At 41.6% G+C, this 27,349-nt stretch overlaps 1 protein-coding gene across 1 annotated transcript; it reads left to right on the plus strand.

Moving 5' to 3' along the window:
• The first annotated feature begins 3,951 nt into the window (after positions 1–3,951).
• On the plus strand, positions 3,952–27,258 carry SAG (S-antigen visual arrestin). The gene is made up of 14 exons (XM_067538634.1): positions 3,952–4,062; positions 4,659–4,719; positions 4,830–4,874; positions 5,243–5,436; positions 8,071–8,130; positions 9,269–9,336; positions 9,536–9,671; positions 10,085–10,169; positions 12,051–12,123; positions 14,856–14,993; positions 15,335–15,412; positions 17,039–17,062; positions 17,488–17,552; positions 26,281–27,258. The coding sequence occupies exons 1-14, from the start codon at positions 3,952–3,954 to the stop codon at positions 26,298–26,300; spliced, it is 1,158 nt and encodes a 385-aa protein (XP_067394735.1). The 3' UTR covers positions 26,301–27,258.
• The last annotated feature ends 91 nt before the right edge of the window (positions 27,259–27,349 follow it).

A 27,349-nucleotide genomic window follows, 5' to 3' on the forward strand; every position in this document is an offset into this window, starting at 1 on the left:
CATTTCATATTCCTCTGAGAAGGCAGCTGCAGCTTTCTGGAGTCATTTTGGAGGCTTAGTGCCCTGACTCTTAACTCTCTATTATGGAGTCAGGTGAGTCTGTGTCCAAGGGGAAACTGACTATGGACCCAGTAGGGAAAGGAAGTAACTTCTAAAAAAGTATATGAAATGGGAATTGCCATCAAAGAACAGCTCCCCTAGCCTGCGTATCCCATTACTGTATTGCCAGGCTAGAAGAGGCAGCGTTTTCAGTAGAAATAACTGGGAGTGGAAAGGTGAAGAGAATTTTGAGTGGGAGAGTGGCTGGAAAGGGGGGGGGAATTTGTGTTCTCCTGTCGCTGGGATTAGTCTATACTTCTGCTTGTCTTGCCTTTATCACCCTCTTAAACAAGAAACGGAGCCTGATAGGGTTCCACAGGTTTCTTGTTCTGCCTCCTTGCTGAGAAGGGATGTCTACACTCATTGGTGCCCTTTCCCCCAAGAGCCTTGTGATGGAAAAGAAAGGACGCTAATGAAGTAAAGTATTCACTGTGGAGGGTTGCCTGTGTCTCTGCCTCTATTCTAGATCAGGGGTTCTCAAACTGGGGGGTCACGACCCCTCAGGGGGTCATGAGTTTATTATGTGGGTCATGAGCTGCCCAGCTCTGAAGGCAGCACCACTGCCAGCAGCAGTGCAGAAGTAAGGGTGGCAATGGGGTGCTAAGTCTGCTGTGAAAAGTGACACTAACGTTTCTTTGAATCCCCCAGGATTAAACAGTAACTATTTAAAAAATAACTTTTCTGCTTATAACAATAATTTGATAAAAATGTGTTTGTCTTAATTTAAAAGCGATGAGAAAAAGTAAATTCATTTTAAACAGTAGTATAAATTTACCATTTAAAATAGTATAAAATATTTTTTTTAAATTAATTTACAAGGGGGGGTTCACACTCAGAGGCTTGCTGTGTGAAAAGGGTCACCAATACAAAAAGTTTGAGAACCACTGTTCTAGATGGTGAGGTTCTGACTACAGAGGTTCTGACTGCAGACTGATGTATGGACTCCATCTGAAATGAACCCACAGGCTCTGAGATACACTGCAGGAACAGCTACCAGGGAAGTCCACTCATCCACATCTGGCATTTCTTCTAGTTGAATAGGCTTTTTGGGAGGGTAGTTGCCTCCACAACTTAAGCTTGAGTGAATACATCTGTTCTGGCAAGAGCAAAATGTCCAGCCTGAAACTAATAGCAAAATAGCTGCATGCAAACACACTATGCCACTGGAAATAAACAGCTGGCTCTGCCTTACAGGCACAATTATGGGAGATTGTCTCCCTGGAATAGCTCTCTGCTCTCTTCAGACATACATGCTCCAAAAAGTATGGGGGAAGGGAGGAACCACCTCGGAGCTGTTCCTAAAATGTTCAACATTGCAGTAGAGCCAAGGCCTCATTCAGCATCAGGGCCTTGTGCTAGCTACTCCACAAAAAGTAAATGAAGGCCCTATGCCTGCCATGAAGAGCTGGTGATCATTCCCCACAGTGCTGGTCAGGGAAGTTCTCAACAAGAGTAGCTTGCTCCCAGCCTATTCTGTGACAGATTGGGGCATTATAGAGGTAGATCTCTACCTTTTTACAAATATTTGCTCAAATAAAAATGGAATGGCACATTTTTACTCTCCCCAAATATTCTCATCAAGTTCTTATGGACGAGAGGGGTGGGATTTTTCAAAAGCATCTAAAGGATTTCGTGGCACAGTTGCATGTAACCCCTTGGGCACTTGTGAAAATCCCATCAATAGATGTTTGCATCAGCAACTAATTCTAATCAAATACGGTTAAATATTCACAAAAGCAAACTTTGACCTTTTGAGTGTTTACTGGAGCCCTGATTGTAAGAATTTAATTCAGTTCCAGAATTGAAACAATATTAGGGGATCTCGCCAGTGGACATTAACAAGTATCACCAAAGTATCAAACAGCTGCTTTTGAAATGTTTACAAGCCAAGAATTACCCACAAATTATTGTGTGAACAAAATCAAATTGAAATTCAAGAAAAGCAAAAACTATTTTCAGACCATTCAGCAGAAAAGCTAAATTGATCAAATTGTTCATCTCTAAACATGTATTGAGTATGTGTAATTTCCTCTTTATAAACTATTGAAGAAAACCGTGTACAGGCGACCAACTTGCTCTTGTATAACATGCCAAAGGGATGTCAGTGGCACAACAATAGATACATTTATGTTAACTCTACAGTTCACAGACTGTGGAAATAACATCTATTGATAATGTACTTGCAACTCTTAGAATAGCCTGAATTTATAGAGATTTATTCTAATGCTTACAAATTCAATGTCTCACAAAAAATTTTGTTTAGCTCCTTATTAGGCTGCATAATTTGCAACCCCAATAGAAAAGGAGATGGAGAAAGAGCTTTAGAATAAAGCTGCTTTCAATAACCCTCCTGTTCCATATAAATCTGTACTGTCTTTACACCCAATGAATCTGGGAGGAGGACACTGTAGACTCTTGAAGATCTGGGGTCTCTTAAATAATACTCAGAACTGCTGATCTAGCCAATCTGTTCTTAATCCAGGTATAATATTTGCTGCTTGAATGGGATTAGTTCTTGAAAACGTGGACAGTAAGAACTACAAACCCATTTTCAATTCGGGCTACAAATTGCCCTCCTTTCTCACCAGCCGGCAAGTGATTCACTTCCACAGACAGGGAAGATCAACGGGACCTGTCTGCCTGGAAAATTCACCTTTGTTCAGTAGTTTAGGAGAAGTTCTCATTTTATTGCTCTGGAAACTTTCTCCTCTGACTGCTGTGGAATTTGGAACACTACAAGGTAACACTGCAAGGTATTTAAGGATATTGCTGTTTCTTTTCCTGGTTTCCTCTTTCTCAAATCCTCTGGGTCTCAAATTTGTGAAGGGGTTGTATGTTTCCTACACAGCTCCATCAAGGAATGCCATACTGGTCTTGGAAAAGCTGCTCCCACTTTGGCAAAGGGGGAATTTTTTAATTTTTCTCTTTAATCCTGGCTTTCCAAAATACTTCCTTCAATTAACTGTTTCCAGAGGTGAACTGAAGGACTAGCTTTTTCTGAGAGGGAGTCAGAAACTAATTTCTGAGTGTTTGTGCTGGGTAAGTTGTCCCTTATAAATGTCTTATGCCATATTATAAAGATTCATAGAGTAACATAAGAAACAGAAGTGGCTGAAAAATAGATGGGGGGGGTAGGGCGGGGGGAAATCACATTTGATTAAATCCTTAAGCATTTTCATTGTCTTCTGTTTAATTTTCTGAAGGATTTGTTTGAAACTGAACTTTTTGAAAAGTTGAAAGCTTTAAATTTTTTAAATAATCCTATCATATGACTAAACTGATCAATCAAAATAGGCAATACCAAAAAAGGGAAACTGAACCCAACCATGCACCACAGAACAATCCTACAAGATAAATAGCTTTGCTTTGAATTTTCTGTCAAACTTTTGAAAAATGGAAATTTTAGGGAGAAAAAAATGGAAATGTTTGTTTAAAAAACATCCAATTTTAGTTAAAAAGTAAAATTGGGGGAAAAAATTCTGATCAGTTGTTTTGTCCTGCTTCTGCTGCTTTTGTCTTACTTTTTACCCCCAAAGCCATCTGTGGTGAGAATTTAGCTTCATAACTCCCATTGATAATTCAAAGTTCAAATTTCAAGCTAACTTTGGAGGCTTCAATGAAGGAGGAAAGAGTAAAATAAAAGGAAACCATCCCCCAGCACCAGAGTTGGCTTGAGTTTTCAGGGGGAATAGTCTGTTTTAATGCACTACAATGGTTAAGATTCTGGATCCTATTAGACATAACTATAATCTCCTTCAACATCTCTTCTTGACACTTGTCCAAGGACATCTTGCTGCAGGAAGGCTTTGTTCTTTCCCGGTTTCTCTCTTTCTGTGTCTCATATCTGGGGAAATGAACTGTGCTGATTCGCAGAAGGTGGCTACTGTTTCTTCAATTTCTCTGAAGAATGCCAGTCCCCCTCAATCACATGTTGTCTACAAGAAGATGTCCCGTGATAAGGCTGTAAGTATCACAGTAATTGGCATGCATGGCCATCAATTTGACTCAAGTGGACAAGGCCACCATCCCACTTACCTGGGGATTTATTTATGGAACGCTTGTCTTCCCCTCACTTCTTTAGAAAATAACTTGATTTATACTCAACACCAAGCTCTAGCGACAGGATATGTTATAGAATTGATAAAATGGATTCCTCGCATGTTAACATAATGACAAATCTTACATTGGATGGCAACTCCTCTCCCCACCACCTCATTGGACATGTCTTTGTTGGCTGCCCAGATGTCTAAATCAAGGCTGACTTGCCATCTTTCCAATTTGAGGCAAAAAGTCCTTCACTGTATAGCTCCTGTGCCACAGAGACAAGGAATAGTGTTGTGCTTATGGAGTTTGATCCTGCAACATGTTGAACCCTCGACCCTGATCCAGTTATATACTGAAGCTCTAATAGTCCTGATTATTTCAATGGGAACTACTTATGGCCTTAACTTTTAAGCATATGGATAAATGTGTTGCTAGAGTAGGCAAGAGTGCTCAGCTCTTGGAAAGATTGATCCCCTGGCTGGTTTTGCCCAATCTGCATTACCTCCTTCCTACAGCTGACGATCTACCTTGGAAAACGAGACTTCATTGACCACATAGATGGCGTGGAACCTGTCGGTAAGTCCAGACACATGCTCTTCTTACAGGTTGTTTTAACTCTTAATAAACCCCAATCATTTTTCCCCATGCTGCTTCACTTTTACTCTTTTCTGTTTCTTTCTCTGTAGATGGTGTCTTGCTAGTGGATCCTGAGATTGTCCTGGGGAAGAAAGGTTTGATGTTTTAAATTATGATTTCAGTGAGCTAACTTTTCAGTGATATCTCACTGCAAAGCAAGAATCTCTCCTGCTTTCAGGACTCTGGTTGGCTTATGCAAAATTAACCCCATCCTGGTGAGAGAACCTCCGGTCATTGGACATGCTGTTTGAACATGTCCAAGGCTTCAGCCTTGTTACAAAACAAACTTATGGTCTTATATATACTGTGAATTGGAACCAGGCCAGGGATAGGGAGAAAGACACAACAGTGTTGTAACTGGCTGCCTGGACTTAGTAATTGTAACACAGATGGTCTTGAAGTCTCAGAATCTCTGAATTGGCTGCTCATTGAAATCGTAACCTGTCGTGCATGTTCTTTCCAGTGTATGTGACTCTGACCTGTGCTTTCCGGTATGGCCAAGAAGACATTGATGTGATGGGTCTGACCTTCCGAAAGGATCTTTTTTTCTCTAGGATACAGTTGTACCCACCAGTGGAGAAAAAGGGACCACTCTCCCAATTGCAGGAATGTCTGATGAAGAAGCTGGGGAGCAATGCTTACCCCTTTGTTTTAACAGTAAGTGCCTCACATGAGCCTCTGACCCATTTCTCCCTGCCCTTTATTACCCATCTTATCAATACTCCATGATAATCTGAAGAAGAGATTAATAATAAATCCAATATTACCTGAAATTTTAACCTTGAGTCAGAGGTTAGATGTAACCATTATTTACCACCCCAAGTGTGCTAGGGATTTAACAAACTGGAGGAGTCTTGACTGCACACACAGCAATTCCTAATAAAGAGAACCGTAATGACTTTATGACAATAAAAGCCCTTACTATTTCTGCCTCTCTTGCTCCCATATTGCTGGAGTATTTGCTTATAATACTGCCTTGTGTACTCATGAGGATGTGTCTATTCCTTGAGTTCTGGAATTGATTTGCAAAAAAACCCCACCCCAAACCCCCCTAAATTTTGCTGGGTTAATTATTAAAATGAATTAATACAATTCTTGCTTATATTTGGGTAGCACTCAAAAGCCCAGTCAGGTTTAGTGGTCCCATTATGCTGGGCCCTGTATGAGCACAGCTCAGAGACATCTGTGGAGGATTTACAGTCTATAGACGCAAACAGATCAATGGTAGGGGATGTGAATACAACATACAAGCAAATGAATCTGGTGGAAAATTGGCTCTGCTTGCTAGTTACATTTATTGCAAATATTTTAATGGGGGTGGGATACGAGAGAGAGGAAGGAAAGAAGGGAATTGATAGCTTGATGCCTGCATGGCTATGGGCAGTGGGCTGGATTTTGTAGATTCTGCTGCAGACGTGAATCTTAAGAAGTTTTTCCCATGCGTAAGGGGCCGCGTAGGAGAAAGCATGAGGTGTTCAAAGAAGTTTGCTGGTGGTAGAAAAGGGGGGAATGCTTGCGGAGGGAAAGCAGGAGTTGACATTGCGATGGGTTTCTAGTTCAGCAAAGTGGGGTCAGACTAAGTTCTGAAGGGCCTTAAAAGGTACAGACAAGAAATTTGTATTTGATGTGGAGGCAAGTCAGAGGGAATCAGAGGGATGACGTGGTTAAAGTGACTAGCCAAGAAGGTGATGGTAGCAGCAGCCTTCTGAATAGAGTTTAGGGGGGAGCAAAGGGGCGGTAATCTATGCCAGAAAGGAGAAGGCTGCAGTAGTCAGGATGTGAAGTGATGTGGGCTTGGACAAGAGTTTTGGCTGTGTGGACAGAGCAGGGGCTGGATTTTGGACATGCTATGTAGAGAAAGCAGCAGGATTTAGAAATGGCCTGAATGGTGCTCTGGTGAGTGAGCACAGTCAAATTGACACCCAGGTTACAGGCCTGAGTGACGTCGAGGATGGTGTCCACAGTGACCAAGTCAGATACATAACCTGGCTGCTACCATCTCTGTGGCCATTTTTCAGGATGCCGGGCTTCTTCCCTCTACCCAGTCTATTGCCACTTCTACCCCAGCACTTATCCTCCCACCTGCTGTCTCCTGAGACACCATCACTAGCCCCAAAGATCCTCCTACCTGATCCCAAGCTTCTTCCTGCACATCTGGCCAAGATACTCCATGAAGTCCCCTCTGAACGTCGCTGTGCAAATCTTTTACCTGGAAAATACCAGCCCGCCAAAGTTCTTATATTGGTGCCTGTCACTATAGCATCTGAACATCTTAGATACCACCTGGATAGGTGCTGTAGAAAACACTAAAATTAGTAGACCGATAGCCTGTACATCCTGCTTCCTCCTCCTGCCTCAGAGACATCCCATCCCCTTCACTCTGCCTTAGAGACCATAATATCCATTGGGATCCAGATTTAGAATCTGCCATATACTGATCTGTAGCAAATAGGCTTTCAAATGAATCTGCAAAGTCTAGGCATGTGACATGTCTACTAACCACTCAGGTACAAAATGAATACCTCCACCAAGCTCAGACTTTTGCGTTTTCTAGAATGGCGCAGGTGCTAGAACTCACAAGTTGGTCTTCCAGGCCATGTCTTTCCAGCTGGGCAGAGCTGGAGCCTTTCATCACAAACTCACATCCTGCCCAGGCCAGAAGCGACTGAATGATTTTACTGTCTTACTGGCTGTTCTTGTGGTCTCAGTCCAGTTCCCAGATGTCCTCAAATTCTATAACTGGCCTCATTAGTTCAGTCTCCGTGCCCATGTGACCCTTATCCTGAAACTGCTATCTTCCACTCTCTCCTGTAAGGGAAGTGTAATGATCCCCAGGGTAGGGCACTGGACTGGAAATCAGGAGCCCTGGATTCTAATCTTGGCTCTGCTGCAAACTTGTGGTCTGATTTTGTGTAGTAATTTCCCTTCTCTGGTCCTTTGTTTCTCCTCCTACCCTTTGTCTTGTCAATTTAAATTGTAAGCTTGGGGCATGAACTTTTATGTGTGCAGTGCCTAGCACAGTGGGGCCTCTCTCCCAATTGGGCACTGTAGGCACTATTGTAATACAATTAATGTCCATAGTCCCTCCAGGGTTTGGTTGGGGGACTTGAGCAGAGTGGTGCGGGGAAGCTTACCTTTCTGCTGCCCGTGCTGCTCTTTTATGAAGAACTAAAGGGCTGTGCTCTATAAGGCTGTCACTCATGAACTTTTCATGAGCACTGAATCACTTTAGGAGAAATAGAGTTGGAGATCTGGATAATCTTTCAGGTTTTTTTCTCCTCACTTCCTCAGTTTCCAGACTACCTGCCCTGTTCAGTCTCCTTGCAACCAGCCCCTCATGATGTTGGGAAGGTGAGACCAACAGGATTTCATATATTCAGTACTTATATTGGGGAAGAAATTCAGGGGGAAAAGCAAGAGATGAATATCTGGGTCAAATATTTTGAGAGCAAGAACTAGGCAGTACAGGGATTAATGTACTTTTCAGTACTGGAGAGGTGGCATAGTGCCATCTTGTGAACCACCAAAATGGGGATAAGTTAGAGATGGAGTCAGAGGCACTTTGGGTAAGAAATTGAATCCAGTCTCCTTTAGTAACATAAATAGCAGCATAACAGTTGGCAAAAAAGCATTTCACTGAAACCTGGGACTGTTTCCTTCAGAATTGTGCAGGAGTTATAGGTTGGTCATATAAGACTAAGTACCAAGATCTCCCATTAATTTAAAACATGTGGGAAAGACTTGTCTTACATGTTTGGGTAAAAAAAAAAACTGGAGTAAGAGTAAAAACAATGAGAGTTCTGTGGCACTTTAAAGACTAACAAATTTAATTTCAGCAGGCATAAGCTTTCGTAAGCCTCAGAGTAAGCCTTAAGAGGAATTAAGTAACAAGATATGTTATTCCAGAATAATGCAGTTTAAAATTTTGGACATTTGTCCAAACAACTAGACTTGGCTTATGAAACAAGTGATGCACAATGTGCTGGGCAAACTCTGGAAGCCGCAGGGATACAATGTATGTCTCCTTACCAATAATAATATTTTAGCAAAAGGTTTCACAAATCCTTAAAGATAGAACTAATTGAGACTTTACTACACGTACCTTAGAAGAAGTGTCCAAAATACATGTGATCCTACAGGAACATCAGTCAGCTCTGTTCAATTGCCAAGAGTTATTCTTAGACTCCAGGCAGTAAAAAAGGAACGTTCAATGTATAAAGGAATTTCACATCTCAGGTGCTGATGTTAGTCATTTTAGAAACACAGGACAGGCTGAATAGTCTTTGAGAAACATGGGGCATGTTGGTCAGAAGGAGACGATAATTCTTCCCTCACAAGAAAACATAATAGGCTTGAAGGTGTCAGTTGGCAAGGTCAGGAAGAAGATTTTCCAAACCATAGGTATTACACCTGCAGAGTTCCTTGTATAGGAAGACTGCTAAATACTTAACAAATTTCACAGTTCCCCCTCTCTCTCTTTCTCTGGCAGTGCTGCGGGGTAGACTTTGAGGTGAAAGCTTTCTCTACAGAGAATGTGGAAGACAGAATTCTCAAAAGGTAAGAGAATGTGTGTGCACTCAGGACAGGCAGATTAATAATGGTCCTTTGGAGCTTGTTCAGCTCTGCTCCATGAATCGGTGTTCAGATGCTTCCATTGGAAACATTCCGAAAGGAATGTGAATGCAGATTAACAACCACTCCCATGGAGTAGGAGGTTCTGCTCTGTGTAACTGCAGTTCTGATTGCTACTCTCCAGGAACTCGGTGCGCCTGCTGATCCGTAAAGTACAGCATGCCCCAGAAGAACTAGGACCCCAACCTCAAGCTGAGACCACCTGGCAGTTTTTCATGTCCAGCAAGCCACTGCACCTGAGAGCATGTCTGAGTAAAGAGGTGAGCAGTCTGCCCCAGAGAGCTCCGTCTGCTCGTTGTTCAGATGCAAACACCTGCTTCACTGCCTTGAGACCTTGCCCTGAGATGTCTGTGCCTGGATTCAGCTTGCTCTGACTTGCCCTAACATTCAAGTGCTCTCACACCATTTCTTGCAGTAGCTCCTGCTGGGAGTAGCTGGGAATGGAGTACGTGAGCTCCTTTACTGCTGCTGTCTTATAGAATTCAGTAGTCTTCACTGGGCTTTTGGTCAGGCTGTAGGAGAGGAGGCTGTACGTAACTAAAGTAATCGATGCCCCACATCCGTCCACAGGGGTTTCTGTTGTAAATGACTGGGACTAGAATTGTATTTTGTAGATTGTACAAGCCCTCCTGCTGGGTTGTGCTCCATGTGCTGAGCCATCTGACTCTTCCAGGTGTTTTACCATGGCGAGCCCATTCCTGTCACTGTCACTGTGACCAACAATACAGAGAAAACAGTGAAGAAGATCAAAGTGTTGGGTGCGTTTTTACTGTTGTCCATAATCCTGTGGGGGCTACATAATGTGGGGTTTGTGTTTCATCTTGTCAGGCAGCAAAAGAGCTGGAACCTGTTAGTGTCCTTCACTTAAACAGACATAGGGTCACCCTGCCCCATCCCATCTCCCTGTCAGTGTCCCTATGTTGTTCCATTGCCTCTGTTGCCCTTCAGGAAATGGGACTTTTCAGAGCTGTCACCCTGTCTCTCCATCACCCTCTGTTAGGAATTGGGTCTATGACAGCTCTAGGTGTGCCCTTTCGTAGTGTGCATGATTTTGCACTGCTTTTCAGCCCATCACTGTTAAAGGTGAAATTTCAGATGGCAAGAGAGTTCTCAGTATGGGAGACTGCCTGTCTTAGAACATTGAAGGGGTTCCCTCTTCTCCCTGAGGAAAGTCAAGGGCAGGGTGTTGGGGTTCAATTCCAGTACTGCTTGGCATTAATTTGTATTATGGTAACACCTAAGGGCCACAACTAAGGTTAAAACCCCCTTGTATTAGACCCTCTACAAACACCTAGTGAGAGAGAGACAAAGGGTGGAAGGGGAAACAAAAGCACAGGGAGGGCAAGTAACTTGCCCAGGGTCAGGCAACAGGTCAGTGGCAGAGTTGGCAATAGAATGCAGGTCTCCAGAGTCCTAGTTCAATGCTTTAAATCATATTGCCTCCTGTGTAGAAAGGTGGTGGGCTTAGATATTTGAGATGCAGAGCTTGAGTGAATAGGAGCATACTTTATAGTTGTCAATGGGGAATCATCACTGAATGAGGTTATTTCTGGTGAGGTTCTGTGGGGATTAGTTCTGGGCCTGATACTGTTCAATGTTTTTTTCAGTGATCGGGAAGTAAATATAACGTCACTGCTGATAAAATTTGCAGATGACACAAAGGTTGGAGAATAATGGTGCAGGCAGGGCAGTCATACAGAGTGACTGGGTAAGGTGGGCCATTCAAACAAAATGTGTTTTCATACAGACAAATTCATTCATCAAGGAACAAAGAGTTCAGGCCATTCCTACAGAATAGGGGACTATATCCAGGGAAGCAGTGATTCTGTAAAGGAGTTAGGGGTCATAGTGGACACGTAACTCAGCGTGATCTCCCAGTGTGATACTGTGGCAAAAAAGATTAATACGATCCTTGGCTATATAAACAGGGGATGAGCAAGTAGAAGTAGGGACTGGTGATGTTTTACCACTGTATACTGCATTGGGTAGAATGATACTAAAACATCACATCCAGTTCTGGTGTCCACGTTTTTTAAAGAGGATATTGAAAAATTGGGGAGGGTGCAGAAGATAGACACAAATGATATGACGACTGAGTAGAAAATGCCTTATAGTGAAAGACTTGAAGAGCTCAGTCTGTTATCAAAAAGATCAAGAGGTGATTGATCGTGGTTTATAAATATTTTCACAAGGAGAAAGGTAAAAAAAGGCTTTTTAATTTAGCAGAGAAAGGGATAATAAGCACTAATGGCTGGAAGCTAAGCCAGGTAAATTCAAATGAGAAACAAGGTGCAAATTTTACCAGTGAGGGTGATTAACCATTGGAACAAACTACTGAGGGAAATTGTTGATTCTCCATCTGTTGATGGCTTTAGGACTCTGTGCCTTTCTGGGAGAAATGTTTTAGTCAAACATAAATTATTGAACTCATTATGGGGGTAACTGGGTAAAAGTCTAGAGCTTGTATTATACAGGAGGTTGGATTTAATTTGTGAATTGTATGGGGTCTACCTGCTGCCTGTTTGTTCCTTCAGCTCATGAGAATTGAAAGGTAATCATTTACCTTGTTTGTTTATATGCTGAGTATGTATAATTGATTGATTCTGTCCCCTCACTCCTGTTTGTTCTTTCTCTCTCAGTGGAGCAAGTTGCCAATGTGGTTTTGTACTCAAGTGACTATTACACGAAGGCGGTAGCAATGGAGGAGGTTCAGTGAGTGTCTGAGTGCCCTGCTTTCACTTCCCTATCCTACTCGGTCATTTCCTTTACTCCCCTTTTAAGTACCTTCCATCTCCATAAATTAGAGGCTCTCCGCTATGGTCTGGAGCTAGTTTTTGGGTGCTGCCCTGCTCTGCCACCCCTCAGAGTAAGGGGATGCTGACTGAGGTAAGCTATCATGTTTTTGATGATCAACCCCATTCTCTCTCTCCATATCAGGCCCCTGATGAAAACAGTTCACTTGATACAGTAAGAGTTCTCTTGCCAGCTGTAATTTTGTTTGAAACAAAAGACATGAGATGGGGGTCTCCTTCCCCACCCAGTCCTAGCCCTCCACTCAGGGATCTGAAAGGTGGAATGGTCAAATACATAAGAACATAAGAATGGCCATACTGGGTCTCAGACCAATGGTTCATCTAGCCCAATATCCTGTCTTCTGACAGAGGCCAATGCCGGGTGCTTCAGAGGGAATGAACTGAATGGTGACTCTGTCATCAATTCCCAGCTTCTGGCGACATAGGCTAGAGACTCTCAGAGCATGGTGTTGCATCCATGCCCATCCTGACTAATAGCCCCTTTTGGACCTATCCTCCAGGAACTTACCGAGTTCTTCTTTTAACCCTGTTATAGTTTTGGCCTTCACAACATCCCCTGGCAAAGAGTTTCACAGGTTGACTGTGATAAGAACTTAAATGCATCCCATTCGGCTTTAAAGGAGTTTTAAAATGATGACTTGTAATTGTCACCCCAGGGCATGGCTGGCTTACAGAGAACTCTTCTGAGAATCACAACAGCTATGCCACATCCTGCACTGAAACTGCCAGACAATCCCATTCAAGGGGGCTATTCTGTTTCATTAAATTAGTTACAGGCTTTCAAAACTGTGGCACATATCCCAAAAATATCTGCTCAGCTGAATAACTTCAATGGAGCTTCAGAACGGAGTGTCAGGTCAATGAAATGCATATCTTAAAATAGCAGTCTGTATATATTTACCTTGTTTTCAATGTGTAGTTAAGATCACAATAGCTGTGTAGGTATTACCAGCAGATGAGAATTTATTAGACCAACAGTTGAGTAATAATACACCAGTCTGAGTTATCCAAAAAAACAGTCCCTTCTAGTGGTGATGGAGTTTCCAGAAAAACAGGACTTGTGTTCATAACCAAAGGCAGAATCAATTCTGACTGACTTCAGAGAGGGCAGAATTGGGCCCACATTTGCTACATATGTTGAGCTGTATCTTTGTGTTTTGATTCTGTATCTATTATTTTTATATCTGTTGTTTTAAAAAAACACCATGTTCATGCCTTCTACTTAATTTTAAAATCCCCAAACCTAATGAGTCAACCAGTGTATCCTTGTTAGATAGCCCAGATTAAGTAACCAACTGGATCCTGGTGTACACCCTGCTGACCTACCTAAACGCGAGCCCTTGGCCTGCTGCTCACTCACCAAGTGCTTGAGGGGGGGAAAATGAGTTTTGCAGACCTGAGTTTAGAGTTCCACTCAATGCAAAACAGACTTACACTTGAGCTGTGTAATGTTCCAGGCTGTAAGCCTAAATGGTCTAATTCTGTAATGTAGAAGGGGCTGGTACCAAGGAGATAGAGGGCTGAGCAATTAAAAGAGAAAAGCAGAGTAATTGCCTGGGTGATTTATCAATTTGGTCTGGATTGTTAATTACTGTAACTTATTTTGTTGATATTCCATTCACACTGGGAGTTTTTGTGGTTTCTTGACATGATTGTGAGACTTGAGAAACTCAATTTACTTTGTTTATCCAATAGGTGACTTGTTGATGGTCTATAAATGCCTACATGGGGAGAAGATTTCTGACAGTAGGACGGATCTTTAGTCTAGCTGAAAACCCATGGCAAGGGAGCCTGTGTCAGCTGACTCAGGTTTGTGCTACAGGTCTGAAAATAGCAGTGTAGACATTCCAGCCCGGGCTGGAGCCTGGGATATGAGACCCACTCCGCTGACCAGTTTTCAGAGCCCAGGCTCCAGCCTAAGTGAGAATAATGGACTACACTGCTATTTTTAGCTCCAGAGTGCAAGTCTGTAAGACCAAGTCAGTTGACCCAAGCACTGAGATTCACTGCTGCAGAGTTTTTGTTTTTGTTTTTGCTGTGTAGACGTACCCACTTGTCCACAAGTTCCAATGGCTGAAAGTGGAAGCTAAGCTAATTCAGGCTAGAAATAAGATGCAAAATTTTAACTGTGAGGGTAACTAACCATTAGAACAGTTTACCAAGGGATGTAGAGGATCCTCCTTCACCTGGAAGTCTTTAAATTAAGATTGGATGTGTTTCTAAAGGAGATGGGGTAGTGCAACCAGAAATTATGGGCTTGGAAATTAATTGGATGAAATTCAATGTCCTTTGTGTTGCAAGAGATCAGATTAGATCATAATGATTTATTTTGGCCTTAAAATGCATGAAAACCAGTTACCTGATTATGGTGTTGAAACACTTGCTCTATTTTCAGGAATGCTCTGACATTTGCTTTGCTAATATGGTAAGGGCGTGGTCTGAAATGTTGGATTTTCTGCTTTTGGTTATAGATCAAGGCAGACTTAGCTTTGTTTTTAAGGCATTTTTTCCTTGGGGAAAGTATTGGGCAGCTGGTTCCTGGCTCTGCCATCTGTTCTGAAATTCTCATAACTAGATCAGTACTTAAACTGAATGTGTTTCTTTCTCTCTCTCTCCTGCATCCACTCCAAGGGAGAAGGTGCAGCCAAATTGTACCATCACCAAGACATTGATACTTCTACCCTTGCTGGCAAATAACCGTGAGAAACAGGGCATAGCACTGGATGGAAAGTTAAAGGATGAAGACACCAACTTGGCTTCCAGTACTATGTGAGTCATATTCTGATGGGTACCAACTGTTAGGAGTATCAAAGAGGAAAGGAAGGTAGAGAGAGAATATCTTATAATATCACATTAAGGTTTTCATATATGTATAGGTACAGTTGGAAGAGTGACATTCATTCAGGGTGGGATCTGTTTCACCTTGGTATGTCCCTAAGGATATATTTCCAGGTGTGGAGGAATATCTGCTGTCCCAAGATCTCTCTCAATATGTCCAGTACATAAGAATGTGAATTGAATGTGGACGCCTGGCTGCTTGACTCTAGCCATCTCCTTGTAAGTTCTACTAGTGCACTGCGTTGTTCCCACTCTGTTTTTCTTTCCTGTAGTATTAAGGATGGGATAGACAAGACAGTGTTGGGGATTCTGGTTGCCTACAAGGTCAAGGTGAAGCTCATTATCTCAGGGTAAGAGCAATAAACTTTGGTATCTGTATAGTAAAGAGATGGAAAATATGCCCATTTTGTAGAGGAATGCTCAGTACAGTCCATTTCTAGGAGAACATGCTGACTTCAGGTTGGAAGCCTCTTGGAAACTTTATCTCACTTGGCCAGCCCTAAATTTTCTCTGATCTGTATGGGGAGCATCTCTCTCAGATGCTAGATGCCCCTGCAGCTCAGTTTTGAGTGTAGCCTCTTCTCTGATTTTGAAAATAACTTTTTTTTTTTTAATTCGGTAAGAGCACAAATAAAGCTTCAATCAAAAACGTATCTCTAAGCCCTCACTTTCTTACTGCAGAAGGCTGAGATGTGCAGCCCTGGGCCCAAACATACTGTAGTCCAGACTTTCTACCCACAGAGCTTACTGGGAAATGCTGGTGTTATTCCCCCCACTACTGAGCTCCATGGGGGAAATTCAGCTTCCTGATATCACTGGCAATATGGAAGGGGACCAGAATAACACTCGGTGGGAAGTGTCGCTTTGCACTTGTATTCAGCATCCTTGGGTTCTCGGTTCCTATGTCTTGTAATAATCTAAAACAGGATAATGATGTGGTTTATACTTCTGATAAAATAACTTTTGCCTTGTGTGGTTCCCTGGCTTTTGTTTTGATCCATCCTGTGGATTTAGGGGGCAGCTTTGAATGGAGCCATGTAAAGATTTGCTGTTTGAGGTTCAGAACCCCCTTCCCTCCATCCACAGGATGGATTTGACAAAGAATCACTTATTTATAAATATCACCTACTCTGGTTCTTTACGATCTGATCTCTCATTCTTGCTTGCTTAATTCTTTGAAGCAGAGATGTCTATATTTGAGCATTGCATTGTGCATGAGAAGATAGTCATGGGTGTATGTGGGGAAAGGACAATTGGGAATTGAATTCATTGGAGATGCTGCTCTAGATCAGTGGTTCATAAACTCTCCTCCCAGCCTCCCAAGTCCCACTGTCCCTTTTCTACAGCTACTACAGAAAAAAGAATATTGAGACTGAGTTCATTTTCCTCTAGTCTCCTTAACACGCTGTAATATAATGGGTTGAGACTTCTTGGTGATGCCCACTCCATCCTTTGTGTTCTTTTTCTTTCCCTTCCTTGGTGATAGGATTTTGTGTTAGTATTGAATCTTTCTTCCTTGCCTGAATCCCTTACTGTTCTAATTTCTCTAGTTCACTTTTGTTCACTCCTATGTGTTTGCTACCCCAAATTTTAGTGTCCTCTGTAGAACTGATAATGGCTGAATTTACACAGAAGAAATGCCTAGCATAGACAGATATTAAGTAACCATGCAGGGTGCATAGATGGGCTTTAGGTTTTTCTAATTTTATTGGCCTAAAGAACCTCTTGAAAGCCTTAGAATCCTGCACTGTGCTCCAGTGAACAGGAAATATCAGTGTGGAAACCTAGCAGATGGGCCACCTGGAAATGCTCCAGACCATCAGAGCCCCACAGTCTGTGGCCCCATAGCCTTTGTGCTATGACTGAAGAGGGACTGGGGCATGGGTGATTAGCTGGAGGCTTTTTCCTGTTTGGATGTATTAACGGAGCACTGGAGACATTACAAGTACTTCTTGTTTTTCTGTTTGTTTACCTAGCATGCTGGGAGACCTCACCTCCAGGTAAAGCTGTTACGTTTTCTCCCTTTCCAAACCACATGGCCTTGTCACTTTGCCTCCTATCTCCAACCTCCTAAAATAAAAATCCCTTAACCTGGTAGGTTAAAGGAATCTGAATACTCCAGTGGGATAAATAATCCAAATTTCAAAGATGTTCATGCTTTAGTTATGTGCCCTGTCCCTAGAAAGGAGCAAAACAAGTAATTTAGGACTAAGTGCATGCCTTGTGCTAGAAAACAATGGCTGCAGTTGGGTTTTTTTTCCTGCAGGAGTGGGGACCTATGATTATAGCTGAGTTTTAGGGATGGGTAGAACTGCACTTTAGATCTGGTGGACACAGGGGTGGATCATATTGGGGGGAGAGAGGCTTGATTGGAACAGGAGTTAATGGGCACATAAGTATGATGCATTCTCTTCTCTCTCCAAAGTGAAGTCAGCACAGAGCTACCATTCCGTCTCATGCACCCCAAGCCTGAGGAACAGAACATAAGAGGTCAGTAACGCCACATTCTCTGCTTTCACTGTTTACACCATGAGTCACCATCTCTTTTGCATATTATGATGATCGCTATGAATAACTTGATTCCTGCGATAGGGGAAACCTCAAAATAACATAAGGTCCATCTAGCTCAGTATCCTGTCTTCCAACAGTGGCCGGTGCCAGATGCTTCAGAGGTAATGAACAGAACCGGGCAGTTATCAAGTGATCTAACCCGTCATCCAGTCCCACTTCTGGCAGTCAAAGGTTTAGGGAAACCCAGAGCATGGGGTTGCATACCTGACCATCTTGGCGAATAGCCATTGAACTTATCTGGCTCTCTTTTTTTTTTAACCAGTTATACCTTAAGCCTTCACAGTATCCCCTGGCAAAAAGTTCCACATATTGACTGTGCATTGGGTGAAGAAGTACTTCCTTGTTTGTTTTTAAACCTGCTACCTCTTAATTTAATTGGGTGACCCTTGGTTCTTGTGTTTATGTGAAGAGGTAAATAACACTGCCCTATTCACTTTCTCCACACCATTCATGATTTTCTAGCCCTCTATCACATGCACCCCTAAGCGGAAGAATCTCTTCCTGAGCACTGAAAAAGCCAGTACTGAGTTTGTTGTGCCAGATAACCTCAAAGCATGTGTAATGGGGAGGTAGATGCTGAGGTAATACTATGTTAAACTCTATTATTTTCCTGCACTACAGCTTACCTTTTTGCTGAAGCACAGGCCAATTTTGTCTTTCAAAATTTTCATAAAGCATTATAGACAGTTAAACATCAGGGCTATTTGTACGTAAAACCTTGAATATAGTTTACAGTTCCTAGTCAGCTGCAAAGAGAGTACCATACAGTTTCTGAGTAATCAAACACTTAATACACACAAACATTGTAAATAGCATTTGAAATACTTATGAAAAACTTTTGAACAAAAGCTATCAGATAGTAAGTCTGCTGGTCTTAGTGCTTTGAGATCTTCTGTTGAAAAGTACTGTACAAGAGCTAGGTATCAAACTTCCCCACTTTGTTACTTTTACACATGTAAATATTGAAATATTGCATTTAAGTAATCTTTACAATTCTCAATGCACACATAAACACGTCCCCTCTGATCTTCTTTCTCAGGCTTTATAGTGTGGCCATAATATGCAGTATGTCACCTGGACTCTTCAGAGTTTGAGAAGAATGGTAGTCTCTCTCTGCTTTCAAAACGCATCAGAGCCTTATCAACAAACAAGTCTGGGATCCTTATAGCTAGCAGTATTCCAGCTCTTGAATTAATAGTTGACTGGTTTCAGCTGCTGGTAAAACAGAAGTCTATAGCCAGTATCCAAAGTGGTACAAGCATTGGGGTCCAGCCCTCAAAGCGGACACCATTGCTTGGTCAATCAGCTACTGAGTCCGCAGGGCTGTCTTCAACTCCTATATTTATAACCTTTCCCCCATGAGCTCTGATTGACTCATATGTGAGGAACCTGCAAATCTGCTTGTCCTACATGGAACCTTCCTATACAGCTTCAGAAACAGATACTGAGCCTATCTAATAACTGACACATCTTATTGCTGGATATTTCCAGGCCCTTCTAGCTGAGTTACCCTGCCCTCTGCATGTGTGCAGAGACAGTATTCAAACAAAAATCCATATCTCCTCCCCACTGCTTCTCTCCCTGTCTATGGGCACACAAAATAAATAAATGCCAAAGGATAACGTGCGGTACATGCAATCCTGTTGTGTCTAAGAACGTAGCCCTTGCTCCTGGAGATGGAGCGAGAACTACAAGACAAGTTTAGCAAAGAGGTAAAGTCAAGTCACAGGAGCAAACCAGCCCTGATGATTGGGAAAGAAAAGGGCCAGAGGGGGCAAAATAGGAGGGCTCTGTAGAGATGGATATTTTGTCCTAAACTATAACCCATGCTTGAAAGGGACAGACATCAAATCTATTTTCTCTTTAATTGGCTTTGAATTAGAGGAGGACACTGGTACTGAGAGAGGGAAACCACAGACATCAGGGCTCAGACTAAAGGTCCTATCCAGGTTAATTTTGCTCTTGTTAGGAAACAAAACTCAGTTCTAACTAACATGTCTCTGAATGGGGTGTAATGTTTTCATAGTGCTATTCAAGGGTAGGTAATTTACTAGTGATCTAATTTTCCTTCTTTGTTTTTAAACCTGCTCCCTCTTAATTTTAAGATCTAACAGTGGTCTAGTTATTTTTAAGAATATATTTGTATCAAAGCCATGCCCAACCAATGCAGCCAGCACACTGAAGTGAAGGTGTTTCTAAAACTGTTTCTCATACTAGATTTCCCTCTGATGGGGGTCTTAAAATTCCCCACCAGATCCATAGGCATAACTATAACTAGCGAGATGCCTAGTGGTCATGAAGAATATGGCAGAATACATTTAATAAGACGAGGTAATAATAGAGCTCAGTATTATAACTGCATGATAAGGAGTTGAGCCACCCAGTCAAAACAAAAAATTAAAGCATTTGAACTAAATTTTTGCTCCATATCAGTGTTAAGGATTCACATGGCTCCACAAAGATACGAGAAACATAGAAGGGGCTGAGAAACAAACAACTTCAGGCTTCACACTCAGACTTTGGGGGAGGGAATGAGGAGTAACAAACATGTTGCCAACTGTTGTGACTTTGAGTCTTGTGATGTTTTGTTGTCTTTCTTAAAGCCCCAGTGACTGGAATCAAGAGTGCATGAAAAACTCGCCTTTTGTTTACAAAAGTTCTAACCCTCATGGCTGTAGAGAACAGCTAGAAAATATTAAGTTAATATAACTGAAGGCTCAAAGCAGAAGACAAATAAAAAGAACCCAATATCTCATGGATTATTTTTTTAAATTGCATGTCTTTTTTTGTGTGGCCTGACATGATCTTTTGAATGTTTGCTGTCAGCAAACCCTTCTTCTATTTCCCCACACTTCAGGCAGGTTATTTTGGCAGAAGAATTTAGAGTATCAAGAGAAATGGAGGGCAGGCAGATATCTCATCTAAATATATGCAGAGTGCTTCAATTTAAGATAACTTCCACCTTTTCAAGAATTTGGCACATACACTCTTTCGTGTGTGTGTATAAAATATAAAAATAGGGCACCCTCACATATATGTAGGGGGAGACTTTATAGAGAACATTATTAAAAATACAAGGTTGGCACATACTTATTTTGGAAAAATTCCATTGCTGGAATTGCTGGAAAAATTCCATCCTTTAAATAGGATATCATAGGGGTTTTTAAGCTAAAGATTGCTTTACAGAAATCAGAACTGTTTTCCTCTTCCCCTCTTGATGTTTATAAGGGTCTTTCCAGCAAGGGAGAAACTGATTAACTATGCAGAGGAAACAGTGAAAATGACTGGACACTAAGGGTAACATTTTTCAAGTGCCTAAGTGATTAAGAAGTCAGTCTCATTGAAAATCCGTGGGACTTTTCAGCTTCAAAATCTCATAGAGCACAGTTTTCAAAGATACCTCAATCCCATTGTTTTAGGAGCCCCTGAGTCATTTTGAAAATAAAACAAAGCTCCTAAGTCATCTAGATACTTTTGCAAACTTTACCAATTTGCTATCAAATGCACAGTGTAGACAAACAGGGTGGGATGGAGCAGGATTGCTTACTAACTTTTCAATTCTAGTAACTTCAGTAGATACTTTTTCAGACATAATTGTGGTTTTTAAAAAAAATTTAGTTGACTATGTTCCTTTTGTTCCCCAAACATATTTCCACAACTAAGGGTTTGTCTTCACTGCAGTGTTGGCTAAAGTGATAACTTGTGTTGCCCTGGACCGCTTCCTGTCCACAAATACATCTGTAGCTTGAGTTAAGGGGTGCTTTAAACTCAACCTAGCTGGCCAGTCTGGGTGTGGGTTGAAGCGTGAGTGCTGCTGAATGCTCATGCTAGTAATGCAGTGGGGTCACAGACACAGGCTCCAGCTCCTATTAGCACAACTCCTCAGCTGCTAATCCAGATGCTTTGTGTAGCTTGAATGAGCTAGGCTAAGTGTTATAGTGAAGATGAGCCAGCCCTAAGTGTAACGAACAGTGAGCACAAAATGGCACTCTAGATGGACTTTAACTCCTGTGGACCTCAGATACTTGGGACTAGTTTATTCAACTGGAAGAGGGTATATTACTTTGTCCTACTGTGTGTGAGCTCGTCTCCCTCTAGGGCCTGGATCCCAGCAAAGATACTTCCTGATAACTTATTGTTATGCCTGTAACTCAAATCGAATGGGAACTGAAGAGGGCAGGTTTGATTGACTCTGACAGCCGTTGTGCATGTAGGTTTGTAGCTACAGTTTATTATATAAGCATGTATGCTCACATGTTCCAATACTCAGCAACCTAACAATGAAAGTAGGCCTGGTGGCCCTACGGGAAAACACTAATGCCAGAGCCATGGTGTCGTCTTCTTACTTCAGTCCAGTCTCAGTCAGAGTATAGATCTTTATTCTTGGTGTTAAAAAGGATACATTGGAAATTCAGGATTGCAAAACATCCTTCTCGATCACTCCCCCACCAAATCCTCTTACCAAAGAAGCAGCCCACATATCATTTGCTAAATCACAGTCATCTCTAACAGTTCACTTTTAGGTTGGTACAATTCAAGGATTTCACACAGATGGAAATAGCAGATTTCCTACAACTGAATAATAGGATAGACACCCCAATAATTTTGTGGAAAACCCTAAAATCAGTTAATTGGGGAAAGAAATGCTTTCACTTCAATAAAGAAAACACAAAGAACAAAGGAAAATCCCTTTGAAATCTGCATTGCAGATTTAGAAACACAGCATGAGTGTCTTTTATGGTCCTCAAAACGAGAACAAAACTAAACCTACTAAATTAAGATGGTAAATTGAAAATCTTTTCAGATTCTGCAATTTTTGGCTTTCTGTGTGTTGTCTCGAATCGCTATTCCGGTTAGTGATTTCATGCTTTTGATTTTTGATTGTGACTCCACCAGTTTTTCACTAAACTGTTGAGAAACAGGATGTACTTAGTTAGTGAAATAACAGCTAATTTGGAATTGAATGGATCAAAAGTTAATTACAGAGACTGAGCTGCAGCAAACAGTGTTTAGAGAATCTAGAAGCATCAGTAGTTAGACTAATTTTTTCAGCTGACACAGCGCAACCTCGAACAGGGATAGATAAAGGCATTATGTGTAGGGGACTCTGAAATCAGTCCTCTTCCTCATCTTTTTTTGTTCCCTTCATTATTGCTGATGAGTTAAGTTACCAATTTGTCTGTTGTGCCTCCATCCTTACTCTGCTGCCTTTTTGGGGGGGGGGGGAGGGCGGCGGCAGGGGGCAGCATGCAGCTGAGAAACAGGAAGTAGATCACCTTATAAAGCCAACATTATATTTGGATTAAATGCCTGGGGAAAAAGGAACAAAAAACCTGATTTAAGATGCCCTCAGTGAGCTGGACTGGGCTGAACTAATCCCTTTGCTTCCTCTGCCCCACCACCAAAAAAAAAAAAATCTCACAACTTTATGTGGAGTGAGAGTAAATAGAATGTATCCAGCATCAGCATGTTTATTTGTGCATGGCTCATTTGAGCCTAGGGAATCACAAACAAAAATCACACATTAGTCTTTTTTCTTGGACCAAATCTTCTATTGGTACATACTGGCACAGCTCCATTAAAATAAATGAAGCAGTGTTGAGTTGCATCAGCAGATTTTGTTCCTTAAATTTGTTTGCAACTGATCTTTGAAGCATTTATTACAGTGCTGTTTTGGAAGTTAAAAGCGTACATTCAGAAACATAGGGCTATTGCTAGCTATTGTCTCCTCTTTTTTTATTTCTGTGCCTCAGGGGATGGACAGGAGCTGATTACTACTTTTCCTTTATAAGATTTATGTATAGCCTCAGTGCCTTGGATTTCTCATATGTTGCGTACACATTGGACACATCTCTTTAAATGTTGTTTCATACCTGAAATGCATTTAGCTACATTGTAACTTTCAAAAATCACTAACATTTTTGAAGGCCTAAAAATACGCTTGGAAAAAATATAGGTAAACATGCCCCCTCCTCTCTCCAAAGCTAGGAGAGGATTAAATCAGGCTTATAATAGAAATTACCATCTGTCCCTACTTTAATTATATGGACCCTCTGCTGTGGCTGCATAATGCAAGCTTATAGAAAACTTTCCACACGGTGTTATGAAATATTACTATATCCTGCAAGACAACCCCTTCCTACCCAAAATCTGAAAGGCAAAGATGTATTTATTCAGATGTTGCATACAGTTGTTGCAAAAAAATGCAGAGCCTTGTTCAGTCTTTTACAACTTTAGCTATGTTATAATTGTACATTAACTACAAGACGGGGACAGATGTCGCATCAGGACATGAATCAGGCCCAAGCCCTGCTACAGAGTGTTGGCCTTTAGCTAATGAGTCTGTGGGAAGCAAAGGCTGCTTTAAGCTAAAATTAGCATAATTGCATCTTTCTGAGAATAATTATACCTCACACTACCATGGGTGCTATGATGCTGCATATAGCACAGTACCTACATGTGTAACTAGGTACTCCTGACAAAGCTAAATCTGACTAAAACAGTGCCTGTTTTCCCCTACCATTATATGAAATTGACTGCATATTGCACTTGTAGATACCACTAAGTTTTGCCCACATCAGTGACATCATTGTTTCCTTAGTAACTATCATACTTCAAAGGGATGAAATGGCAAAAGACTATATTTAAAGAAAAAAAATGGAACAAAATTAAGAGATGCGAAAGCAAAACTGCATGTGATGCTGGTTCTAAAAGTATTGCTCTAAATATTTAATTTCCAGCTCATTTCAGTTGAGTGTGGACCATTGGGGGAGATTCATACATCCCATATTTCCTATTGGAATCAATTACTACAGTAAATGATCATCTGCATATGAAATACAAACACGAGCCAATGCTTTTAAAAAGGATCCACTAATTTTAGACTGTTCTGTTTGTGGGTACTGGGTCTCATGCATTGTAAAGGCCTGATTTTCTGAAAAGCTGAGAATCACTGGTTTATTGACTTCTGTTGGAGTTGTGGGTGCTTAATGCCATTGAGAATCTAGATTTCGGTGTCCCAAGTTTGGCACCAAGTTACTAAGACATCCAGAATCATTGACCACTTCTGGGAAAGTCTGGCCTAGCTTCATTTATTTAAAAACTATGCTGGCTGGAATTAGGCTCATTGGGGGGAGGGGAGGGGGAAGAAGTTAAGCAGCTGTCCCTGGATGAGCTCAAGTGACCAGAAAAGTAGAACCAAACGACCGCCCTCCACCATCACATCACCGTACGAGGGCACCAAGTTAGCCAAATGGAAGTGAACAGCAACGAATGCTGCCTCACTGGGATAGTGTAGGCTAAAATCCCACTAGGTGAACATGTTCAGCCAGTGTCAAAGAGTTAAGTGTAAGATTTAAGCAAGAGTAAAATTCTGAGTTCTGCTGTCTAATATAAAACTGCCAAATAAAGGAAAGAGCTGAAATATGGTCCCTACCACTTTCTGTATTCTGTACAGTGCTTGATTTAATTGACTTAATGCTTATTAATATCATCTTTCCTGATCAGGCTGGCTGCTTAAATGAGAGTGACAGACCAGCTAAGAGGAACACTGTCATAAAGCAGTGTCATCTTTGCTTGGTGCTAATAGGCGAGCACACAGACACCTTTCGCAGCAGTTGTTGCTAGCAAGACAACGGGGGAAGTTCTTTTTTAGCTCCTTAGCCCCTGTGATGTCTGAGCTCTGCTGCTGGAATATGTTTCCAATAAGGGTTTAACTTCAGTTTGGTATTAGTCTGTTTCAATTAATTATACTGGAATAAAGTCTCTTATTCCAAACTGAGCATTCATATGGGGAGTCATACTAGTTTAGCTATAACTATGGTATAATTACTCTGCTATCTCTATGCAGGTCAGTTTCCACATGTAAGCAGGCCCTAAAATTATTTAATTTTGCTTCATCAGGACACTATTATTTTGTGCACTGGGATAGAATTCACAAAATAAGACTTTTCTTGGTTGCTCCTCAAGCTGGAAGAAAAGCCACACCACCAAAACCAGTTATCTTTGCCTCTTATTTTAGGAGATTCCTGTTTAGCTTTAGAGTAAATGCTATTCTAACCCTCTGCTGTTCTCTTCTTTTCTCTTTTATGCATGCTGATAATTACAGTGATGGAGAGGTATGAAGCTTTTTTTTTTAATATTGTCCCACTGGTCATTCTAGCTCCGGGTGAGTTAAGTCGCCTGAAATTCCCCTAGTCTTGTCCAGAAACTTAATATAGAATAAGCAGGATGACACACATTCCATGACCTAATTCCAGTCAATAATAAAGACCCTTCCTAGTTCCAAGCTGTCCAGCTGGAGATGATAGCTATTCAGCAGGGATGGACTTGTTACAGTATTTAGTAAACTTCTATGGCTACCATCCTGACTGGTGTGGAAAGCGGCTGATGCCTGCTGTCCCAGCTGGCTCAACAGGGTCAAGGGGTAGGCACCTGATTCAAAGCCCATTGAAATCAATGGAATGACACCCATTAATTTCAGTGGGCTTTGGTTCATGCCTTAAGGCACCAGTGCTGAAATCAGAAGGCAGAGAACACTGTATCTAAGTGGAAGAGAGAAGTGGTGAGGAAGAACTCCCAGTGGAAAACTGATTTCAATATGAAAGGGGTGTGCAGTTTTGAAAGGCCTATCTTTCCTTCATTTCAGTGCCCTGGAGGAAAACCTGATATTTGAGGAGTTTCCTCGTCAGCAGCTGCAAGATTTGGATGAAGAAGAGAACAAGGGTGTTTCTCCAAATGATGAGTGACTGGGGAAAAAAGGCTTCTGAAAGAGCTACAGGATCTGATGGTAGTTACAAACATGTTAGGGTGTATAGCTTTTTGGTTGCATTAAACTGCCTGTTCTTGCTGTTGTAATGTGACATCTCTGGGTGTATTGTCAGCAGCAGAGATCGAACTCTGGAGCAGTGGGTCTAAAAGCATTATCCTCTACTGCCTTCACTAAAAGACTCAGCTTTGCTAGCCAAAGGATGTAGCAGACTCAAACTTCTGTGGTTCAGCCACTAGAGGTGAACAGAGAAACATACTGAGTCAATGTCTATTTATAATGCTACCAAATAAAAAGATTAGATGGTTCCACCAGTTATTAAAGCTGAACTTTTGATGTCTGTAGTATCTGAATTTTCTGCTAATCTGTTTAGGCTAATGTTAGATTGAAAGGCCACTGACTCCAAAAGTTCTAGTTAATTAAGTTCCAGTTATCTACACCAACAGCCAGCTTGTGTAAGCTAAGCAAGGGGAGGAATGGTTTAAAGGGTTACCTAACCAGTCTCTGATTGCCCTTAGTGATCTTTTGGAGCTCCTCAATGGCTTACAAGGACCTGCTGCTGTTTTCTTTTGATCACTTTTGCATTTAAATTCTGTCAAGGTCATTTAATAAGATTTGCATTGCGAGTCTAGCCCCTGCCACAAAGCATGCAGTTTAGTCCCCTTTCCGAAGGACTGGTATCTAGTACTAGCAGAATCTGATCATGTTTTGTGCTCTCATGATTGTTGCTACAGTCTTGTTTTTTTCTCTCCCAACCAGAGCTTTATCTCTAGTCAGCTGTATATCTTGCAAAACTTATTCTACGCTGTTTGTAATGCTGTGCCACAGTGCTCTCTTAACAAGGCGGGGAACAGCCAGCTTAATAAAGATGGATGGGAAATCTGCATTGTGCATTAAACCAAAGGTTTTACCCTGTTAACCAAGACTCCTGCACACAAACAGGACTTGC

Source organism: Emydura macquarii, unplaced genomic scaffold (genome assembly GCF_026122565.2).
Source record: "Emydura macquarii macquarii isolate MOO-44397 ecotype Brisbane River unplaced genomic scaffold, CSIRO-AGI_Emac_v2 contig_499, whole genome shotgun sequence".
NCBI classification, from domain to species: domain Eukaryota; kingdom Metazoa; phylum Chordata; order Testudines; family Chelidae; genus Emydura; species Emydura macquarii.